Below are 10535 nucleotides of genomic sequence, written 5' to 3' on the forward strand. Positions count from 1 at the left end.
TAAAATGTGGCAGCAGTCACCTCTTAGACTGCTGACCCAGCAAGAATTTTATGTCAGCTATGCCGGCAGACAGGCGGCTTCTTTTCTCTGTCTACCTACAACCGCTCCCTCCCTCTCTCAATTCATCTCTTGTTGTGCGACCCCTGACTAGAGACTTTACTGGAGATTTTAATAATTAAAATGAATTAAACCAATAATTCACTTTAATGCGCTGTTGTGAGTAATGTTTCTGAACAATGGGACACACGATTCTCGTAAATCCCACCGATTCCTGCTGCAGCATTTGAGCACAGAAATGCTTTACATTCCCTGCTGTCAATCTACGTGTTTGTTGTCTCCCTCACTTTGCTGAAGAGCGCGAGCATGTTGGAGGAGAATTCTCATTTGGCCTGCATTCAATCATCTCCTATTGTAAGACCCAATGAAAGCTCCACTGATGCTAAAACATGAAGCTATGGCTCTGTTTTGTGGTGCAAGCAGCAAAGCAGATCAAATTCTCAGGCAAAGAAGAAATGCAGAGTTTGTCTCCCTGCAAACCCTTATGTCCCAGAATTAAGATTGTCAAAACATAGTGATGTTAAAATGTCACATGCGACAGCTTATTATCGCTTGTGTCCTGCTTTAAACCTTCTCTTCATCATTTTGCTCTTTAAATCTAGTCTCTCTTCATTTCTTCATCTTTATTCCCAATTTTCATTTTCTTGATTATGTCTCCATTCAGCTCCTCCCCCCATCTCCTTCTCTAGCAGGCGTTAGTCTAAATGAGGGTGATTTATTATCGCGTTTCTCCTTTCCTACTGAAGCACCATTACTGCAGACGCCTCGCCAGAAACACACAGGCTCACTAGGATTTTACAATTCCCAGCGCACATACTAATTCATATACAGAATACAGAATGAGATCATGTAAAGAAGTTCCTACACATCTACACAGCGCTTCAAAATACGCCGTTTGCACACAATGATGTGCAAGTATGCATGCTGGCTGACACACTCTTATAGCCCAAACCCTTTGCACACACAACAAGGCACACTCACACACAAATATACTCAAAAGTGTATCTAAATGCAAATTACAAAACAGACAAAAAGTAGCCTGAAGGGAATGTATGTGGTAAACACTTTTAAAGGATTTAAATTTTGGACACTCAGGATTAGCATTACCAATTTAGCATCTGACCCATTGTCAAGTACGTTATTATCTTAAGCAATGTCCATATTTTCTTTCCTGAATTTTATGATATCACTATGAAGTGGTAAAATAAAATGTGCATCTGAACCAAAATGTTTTTTTATAAGATTACAGGGATCTTTATCTCTGACCACCAAAATCTAATCCGTTCATGGTTGAGTCGAAGTGAACGTTTGTGAACAGTTTCTAGAATTTCCTTTGTTCAGGCAGCTTTCAAAGGACTGAGATGTGCATACACATGAATGGGGAAACAACAAACGTAACGCAGGCACATAAAAAGCAAAACACCTTCCTGCTTTCATGCTGGCTAAGTTGAAATCAAAGAACATTTTTTTAAGTGGAGCACGGTCAAAAAAGCAACATGAAACGATGAAACTATGAAATGATGTGTAAAATTGAAGTAGCGGATGAAAAAAGTGATGCAAACTGCCCTGAACACCATGTTTGAACAGTTTATTGAACATAAAGATGGTGTATAAATGTACATATGATGTGAAATATCTGATTTTTTTTTTCAGTCTCACAATAGTGAAGAATTCTTCCAAAGACTCCTGGATCGTTATCCAGATCAACTCAAAAACATTAATGACTTCTTCTTTGACCCTGCGATAGACTGGCGACCTGTCCAGGGTTTACCCCGCCTCTCGCCCTAATACAGCTGCGATAGGCTCCAGCCCACCCTGATAAGGATGAGCAGAAGAGAATAGATGGCTGGACGGACTTCTAGGTTGAGCCAAGCCCCCACATGTGCTGGAATCTTCATGTATAACTTTCTGCACAAACCTGCTAACAGACAGACAAACCTAAACCTCATAACCTGAAAATGAAATTTAGCAAAAGAGAAATGCTCTTTCAAATCTGAACTCTTTGACTGTAATTCCCACAAAGACATACCAGAATACATAAAAGCCTGCAAACCTAATTTATTCTGACCGGTAGAACATGATAACGAAACAATTCAAGAGAGTGTACAAAGTCATTTCCATCTATCACTCCATCTCTCTGTATCTGATTCTAGTCGTGGGTTGAATAAAAAAAAAAAGTAAAAGCAGATGGGATAACAGCAAGATAGAAGAGCGGATGAATATGAAGCAGACAAAGTGTGAGAACGGCAGGAGAGATAATAGGGGCGAAGTAAGGGGAGAGTAAGTGTGAAAGAAAATGAATGAGAATGAAAGAGTGAAGAGGGACTGGGGGTGTATGACATAGAGTCCCCGGAGTCCTAATTATCACTGTATGAATTATTACATCTGTATAACACGTTCATGTTAACACACACATGCACACACACACACACACCTCTGGATTTCCCCTGGAGTCTCAGCACCACTGCCTCTCTCCACACACCTCTAGACCACTGTTCACCTAAGGCGATTTCTCCCTCCTACCATCCTGCTTTTTGTGTGAAGTTGTGCTTCTTCTCTTCCTGTATCCTCCTAAAACATTTTCTTTTATCTCTATTTTCCACTTGAATCTTGAATCTTGCTTGGTGCTAACTTAATGCTTGATATCAACATGTTTTGCTTCCCTCTTGTCTCCTTAGTAAGAGTGTTTTTTTGGCATGCAAAAAACTAATTGCACAACGTGTTTTTGCAATTTTAGAAGACACAACCATCAGAAACTAGTATTATAATATTTGAGTAGAAATAAACACATAAAGAAATTTGCTACTGTGGCGGGGTGTGGTCTGTGGTGCCACTGCAGGGGAGACAGACGAACCTGAGTGGCATCGGCAACCACGCCTCGCCTGCTTAAAGTGTGGGCTAACTCCTGTCATGATTGTTGTTGTTGGTGTTTGTGTGTTCGGCTGGTGGCTGAAAAGCTCCAGCCGTGTGAAAACGACAACCGTTGATGAAAGCGAGTCAATAAAGATGCTGAAAAGCATGAACTTGTCATCGGGTCTGCCGTGGTTTGTTTACAGCTATCGTTTGTCTTTGCAAATATGGACTAAATAAATAAATATTCTTCTTATTTACAATCTCTTTGTTTGGGAATGGCAATGCTTTGAAAAACATAAAGTATAATGTTGTCATCTGTCTACAAACTGGACTGCAAACTGAATTTCTAATATACTTTACATTTAAACTCGGCTGGTGATCAGACCAAAAGTGCAAAACATAAATGTAAACCCACCATGAGATGCTGTGAGGCCAAATCACTCGAACCAACGTCAGATAAAATATGTGTGAGCTGGGTTCTTTGAGCTGCAGACAGTGAGAAAATCTAAACAGAAGTAGCCTCGATAGAGACACACGATAAACATGGATGTAGTCATATCAGCTAGGACGCATCTCAAAACCAAGTGTGAATAGGGTCTCTGTGCTCGGGTCAAACTGAGATATGATCAACAAATATTCCAGAAACTGAGTGGTAAGGATTTTAAAGTAATTGAATTTCTTTTAACATCACTCAGTGTGTTTGGTTCCTATCTCTCCTTCTCTCCTTAGCATGCATGTATCCCACTCAGGAGGCATGTGTCACAGCTGAAAAATGCCTTTTTAGAGCATATTAAGGCCTGACAGCAAAAATCTCTATAAAAAAGTAAATTTTTAACAGTATCTACATCCCAGTCATAACATTTTTTGTGTTTGCTAGACAGTCAGTCATATATTTATTATAATGGAGGAGAAAACTTTTAGTTTAAATTGTCCTTAGCTCTTTCTGAAGTACAAGAACAAACATTTCACGTAAGTTACGGATGTTAAGTCAAACCTGAAAAATGACCAGTGTAAATGTACCGAACTCCTGCCTAATCTGTCAGACTCACATATAGAGACTAGCCATCTTGCCTGTCATCATTTGATCATATAATGATATAGTTCTGGTGTTTCCATGGTGATATTTGCAATGCACTTGTGGGAAGAATCGGTCCAGATAGTCCAAGATACACACACGCACAGACACATACGTTACCACCGCCAAAATACACACATCTTTAGGTGTTTTACCTGATATGGATAGAGTGTGACTCCTCCATTCGTTCTGTTCAGGTGCTGATGTGCCTGCAGAGCTGCCGTGCTCAGTACTGCTCCAGTCCCATTATTACTGCTGCTACCCCCATTATTTCCAGGGCTGTTTACTCCAGTCACTGGCTGCTGCTGCCCACCAGATGTCTTTCCTGAACTAGGGGACCCGTTTCTTCTGTCCACTCCACCTCCGAGGCCCAGAGAGCTGGGCTTGGACCCCAGTCTATGCCCTGCACCTTGAGATTGCGGACTGCATGATCCATGGCTAGGGCTTGGTGTTGGGGTCTGGCTGGGAACCGGAGAAGGGGATTGAGAGGATGTGTGGGCAGGCTGAGAAGCAGCAGCAGCAGCAGCTGAGGGGGAGGAAGAGGAAGGGAGAAAGGGAGGCCATTCACGTGACAGAGGCCCTCCTGGTGCTCCTGATGACAGACCCGGAGGTGCTTGAGACCCATATCGTCCACTCAGGGCTGGAGGGGAAGAGGCTGGAGATAAATCCCACTGGTCGAGAGTCAGAACCATCCGCACAGCTTCCTGTTTGAGCTGAGTAAGGTGGGTGGCGCAGACATCGCATCGACTGTCACGCTCGTTCCACGCCCGGCGAGAACTGTTGGGCACCTGAAGTTTATCGTGGAGAAGGAGCGAGAATGAGGGATCCTGGAAGGAGGGAGAGAAAAACAAAAGGAAACATTTAGACTCATGACAATAAAATGAACTCAAAATGAACAAGAACAGCTGGGAGTGAGATATGTTAAGAAAACCTTTAAGATAACGAAGGATAAGACAGGAGGAAATCATAGCCATGTTGAACAAGTCTTTACTATGAATATTTATAGAAAAACCAAGAAGCATGTTATTCAGCCTCAGGGAAGGAGTGTAGTAAGACAGACACACCAAGTGAACAAACAAGTACACACAAAAACACAGACAGACACACACTATGTCCTCGGGGTCTAAAGGATAAAAGTATGACAGAAGCTAGCAGCAAAACGTTGTCTCATACAGGAATGAAAGCAACTGACCTTATACGACCCCCCCCACCCTCCCTTTTTCTTTCTTTTACTGAATTTTGCTAGTTCAGTCTGATGTGTATGTTGTAAGTGAAATGCATAATGTGACTTTGCACCTTTGAATCATCTGTTAGCATATTTGCTTAATAAACAAGCAGCCACTTATTATTACATAAAGTTAGGTGTTTGATTATTAATTTCTATCAATTAGGAATAACTTAATTTATTGCTAAATTTTAAAAACAACCACTTTTCTATTCATTAAGGTTTAGTTAACCATCAGTTTTAGCAATAAGAAATTTTCCATAAAAAACAGTAAAAAATAAAATTGTGACTGTTTCTTTTATATTTATGTCTCATAATAGAGTTGAATGAATGTATTTATTGCACACTAGATGGAATAGCATTTAAATTAATACAATTTCAAACAAATAAAACCCACTTGACATTTTGAGGGTTTTTTCCACTGCCACCAGCTCTTTACCTTCTTTTTTTTAGACATATTTTATCTGTTTTATGCCATATAATGGATAAACCATAACATTAAATGGTAATTGTCTAGAGATACAATGAAGATTTGTATACAGATTATATGTATACAATCGCAAATAAAAATAGCGGGATCCAAACATTATATTTTCAGTGGGAAAATAAGACTACAACCCAGAACAAAGTTCATCTGTGATTTTTAACAACAACAACAACAACAAAAAACAGATCAGGGGTAATATTAATTGTATTTAAAGTATGATCATATACATTTAAAAAAGTAAGCACACCATGGGAGGATCAACACATCAATCTTTGGTCATTTAGCAGCAGACCGGCAGAAAATAACTATATCTCCTGAATCAAATACCCAAAACTCCAATCAGTACACATGCTGTTGAAAAAGGCAAACTATACTGTATATGTATGCAAAGCATCTTCAGTTTTGACACTACACTTCTTACTATACATAAATAACCTTTTCATTAAGTAACTTTATTTCATTAAGAAGGCACACTAGATGTAAGTAGATTCTGTAGGCAAAAACATACATGCACATAGCTTAACACCACACAGTGGGGGTGTAGGGGTGTCCACACAGGAAGAGATTCACTTGTCACACTTAAGCCCATTGGCATGAAACTTTTAAGTCACTGGATGTCACTCACTATACAGTGTATCTGGTTGCCACATTACTACAAATCACTTCCTGTTGGGATACCATTTAAGAGTGCTCTTCCAAAGATAGTCCTCTTAACACCTTTATACTGAAGTAGCTTCTATAGAAAAACAGTGCTCCTTTTCTCTGTACTTTGTTCAACCTGTTCACCCAAACAAAAAGCCTTACTTTTAACATCGTGATTGATATGATTCTGTAATAAGTATACAGATAAATAGATAAATCAGCTCTTTAGGTAAGTTAACCTGACACAGACACCACATATGAAAAATGTCAGCATTAAAGGCACTGAGGTGTAAAAACAGTGTGTTATGCCTTTTTTGGTTAGAAAAAAATGTGAAGAAAAAGAGACTCATACTATAGGTTGAGTCAATACTTACATATTTATATTGCGCACAATGTAAACCAACAGTTAAACATGAGCAATGGAAGAAAAAACCAAAGTAACACGGGTCAGTTTGTTTATTTTTCTCTTTTATATCCTTTATATCTCTCTTTTTAAACTTTTTTCCGGTTACTCTTTGTGGATGCGTGTGTGAGAACAATTATTGTGCGCAGAATCACGATATTCATCCAATCTCTGTGGACTTATCTGTGCCTTTGTGCATAGATATTTGTATATTAAAAGGTGCGTGTTGAGCCTGTATATGTTTTTCCAGACTAATTGGAACCACTTGGATAGAGCAAAGCCACTTTAAATCTCCTGCCATGACTCTTTGGACTCAATATCAAAGTTAACAAGCACACGCACACCCTGATACAGATCTGCATCTAAACCTCATTTGACCCTGGTGAAATATATTTTTTTTAGGTTTTCCATAAAGCATTAAGGTTTTTATCTTGCAAAGGTCATTAAATAGAAATGGCTTTTCCTCATAAAATTTAGCTTTGCTTAGGACCCTTGAGACTTATGGTAGGATTCAAATGACTGTGATTTTGTGAGCTTATTATTCACCCAAATGCAGGTGTGGTGTGCATATCTGCTTCAGAGCTCTGTAATTCAATTAAACACCTGTGGTAGATGGTGCTACAAAGTGCAACCTTCCTGCTTTCAACTAGCCCACCTCTTGTGTAACAGGATGCGCATCCTCGTTCCCTTTTCTGCCTAAGTGATAGTTACAGACTGAGTGCATGGTTAAATGTAAAAACCATCTCATGGCATTTTAACTTAGAAAAGATTGAATAAGAACCGAGAGCATCACTTCTCTGCTATTTTATGTGCCTCGGGATGTACTCTACCATGCACCCTAGCATGAATCTTTTCTAAAGGATGCTATTACCAAGCACTGCACCATCTCAAAGCCATTGCTTTCAAATCTCGTTTTTGGTAAAGATTCATACAGCTGTTTAAATAACCCAAGACACAGTAATGTATGCGCAAACACTTCAGTCTCAACAGTTGGGACCTTTGTCTCAACATCACAGTACATCATGCCAAGAAGATGTGTATGCACAGTATTTACTAAAGAGATGAGGGGGCATTCTTTGTTTACTGACGTTTAATCAATACACGAGTTGTGGAGATGCAGAATTTCTATGTCCATGTGTATATGTGCATCCAATCAATATTCATGCGATGGATATCTCTTAGCAGATTTAGACATTAAGATTGAGACAGATGATTGACAGAGAAGACATAAAAACATGCAGAACAACCCTTCTGGATCTATCAAGCCGCTCAATACATCATACTGGTGTTATTAACAGTTAATGGGCTGTTTATCACATTACTGACAAATAATACTGCTTTAACACAAAGGCTTCCCAACTGTATATCTGTGTGTGTGTGGTCAGCTTCTTTGGTGGCTCTTATTATGCTAATAACATAATAGGAGCCTATTAGAAAAAGGAAGAAAAAAAACAGTAAATGTAACATCCTGTCTGCCACACCTAATAAGCCTCTCTCAATGACAAGCTTGTAGCTTTACAATCAATACACTGTATGTATGTATGTATGTGTGTGTATGTGTGTGTGTGTGTGTGTTCATTTTAAAGTAAAACGTACCCTCTCAATGTGAGAACTGCCTGCTTGACTATGTCAACAAACCACTAGACCACAAGATACACACACACACGCGGCATGACTTCAAATCCTGCTGAGTATGTGAGCGTGTGCATGTGTGTTTATGGATAAAGGGTAACTTGTTCTTGTGAAAACTAAGCAGCATAATGAACAGAACATGCTGTTAAACATACACATACACACACATGCAGTAATAGCATTATACAAACATACTCCTGCCTGACGTGAGACAATAATAGCACACTTCAAGCGGCAATAAATAGACTACTGGAGTGAGACTGTAAGGAGAAAGTTGAGGTGAAGCCTAACAGTAAATACAACTTCTTCTTGTTAGCTGCTTCCTATAGGGATTGCCACAGCAGCTCTATCCCTTCTGAAGTATCCTCTTCCATCACATAAACCCTCTGCATGTCCTCCTTCACTACATCCGTGAATCCTCTCTGTGGTCTTCCTCTTTTCCTCCTGCCTGGCAGCTCCATATTCAACATCCTGGTATATTCGCCAAATCAAACATGTAAATCATCAATGAGATTTATAAATACAGGTTGACAGTTTTAATTTTCTTTTTCTTTGCATGGGAAGTGCTTTGACTGAAGGGGGAAAGCATTAATAATGATTAATAGTCATAGAAATGATAACATTAGGTATTCTTAATGTAGTGACTTATGGTTTCAAATTACATTACTTTTATTAATGCTTATGTAAGAACCCTAAATTCTCCCTGTGCAGCTCAAATTTTCACTCTAGACAGAGTCTATTTCTCTTCATCCCTGAGATCATCACCAAAAGGACTTTTTGGTAAATTGAAGAAAACTGCTGTACTCTCAAACTTATTGTAGATGTCCAAGAAAAGTGTAATGCCATGTCAATGTCAAATAGCGTTGGCCACTGAGTTAATCAGCACAAAGCAATAAAAGAAGACAAAGAATGACAAACTCAAAATGAATAGGAGAGAATTGTCGAGCATTTAAACACATTTAAGTAAAAACATGCGTGAAATGGGATAGGGATGACTCTAGAATGGAAATTCTCATTTCTTATATATGTTATAAGTAATATCTTCCCATTACAGCCTTTACATAAACATTCTAATTATTGTGACCAGACCAGACTGTTCATGTTAGTTATAAAATATGATTGAGGGAGACAGAAAAAATAAACCACTGTGAACAAATTGTGAAGCATTCTTCTCATCTGTGTCAAAACAATAACCCCACTTTCCGCTTTTCCTGTTTGTACTGAGTTGGAAAAGTCCTATCTTTGCCAAAAATTGGCAAAAAGGGAACATTTAATCTCTTTTGGCATCTTTTGACCCTTCTCTATCACCCTGTCACACATGCACACACTTAACTGTGAGAGCACAGCAGACAGGCGACTAAAGCAGCATTAAAGTGGACACGGTGTATGGTCCTTGAGATGAGGGTCTTGTTTTTCCCAATTAGCTAAGATTTGAGAAGCAGCCAAGCTGCCTGACTGAAAAAAAGGAGAGCTGTGGTTTCTGAGGGGAAAGATGGGGAGGGGGGGATGAAAAAACAGGCAGCTTTTGCAAACGCTGACCATGAACACAACACCTTGTACACACAAAATGCAAATGTACTTTCTGTGCCTGCTCGATGACCCCATTTCTGCAATTTTCCCCCTACTAATACTTCATTTTTTTTGTTATATTCAGCTCATCTTTCATTAGAACAGCATAACTTTGAGCTGAGTTAAGTATCTTACCAGACAAGGTAGGCTCTATTCAAAGGAAATTTTGAATTCCACCAATATGAAACACTCTGCAGATTAACAGAGATTTTTAGTGTTTTGCACAGTTTGATAATAACTTCTCGCTGTGAACTGTCATATTCTCTGCTCTCCTCACTTCCCCTCCTTCTTTCATCACACCTATTCATCTCTTCAACCCATCTCTTCACCTCTGACTTCATCAGTATTCTGTGAGTGACTCAATCACTCGCAGCATCACAGATAGTCTATATGTGTGTGCGAGTGTGATTCATTTCCTCCTACATGGGAGACAAACGCATCCTCGGCTCTACGCTGCAAAGATGGAGTGACAGAATAAGGGAAAAGCAGAGAGAGATGGCGATTGAGTCCATCGTAACTGAAAAGTGACCTCAGCAACTCTTAGTGGCTGACAGTCAGTGTGTTTGACTGTGTGCGTTTGTATGTGTGTGTG

The 10535-nt window shown here is 39.4% G+C and overlaps 1 protein-coding gene across 1 annotated transcript in view; it reads right to left on the bottom strand.

Annotated features, from left to right (window-relative positions):
* Positions 1-3832: 3832 nt before the first annotated feature.
* The window catches only part of LOC102197193 (kinesin-like protein KIF26B), a 28966-nt gene continuing 22263 nt past the window's right edge, over positions 3833-10535 (bottom strand). Inside the window, exons 3-4 of the mRNA XM_005733404.1 lie at positions 4141-4812; positions 3833-3853 (exon numbers count right to left, since the gene is read on the bottom strand). Of these exons, the coding sequence (XP_005733461.1) occupies positions 3833-3853; positions 4141-4812 (693 nt within the window). The remainder of the gene's footprint in view (positions 3854-4140; positions 4813-10535) is intronic.

This window comes from Pundamilia nyererei, unplaced genomic scaffold (assembly GCF_000239375.1).
Source record: "Pundamilia nyererei isolate P.nyererei 1_Seehausen unplaced genomic scaffold, PunNye1.0 scaffold00051, whole genome shotgun sequence".
In the NCBI taxonomy this organism is placed as follows: Eukaryota; Metazoa; Chordata; class Actinopteri; order Cichliformes; family Cichlidae; genus Pundamilia; species Pundamilia nyererei.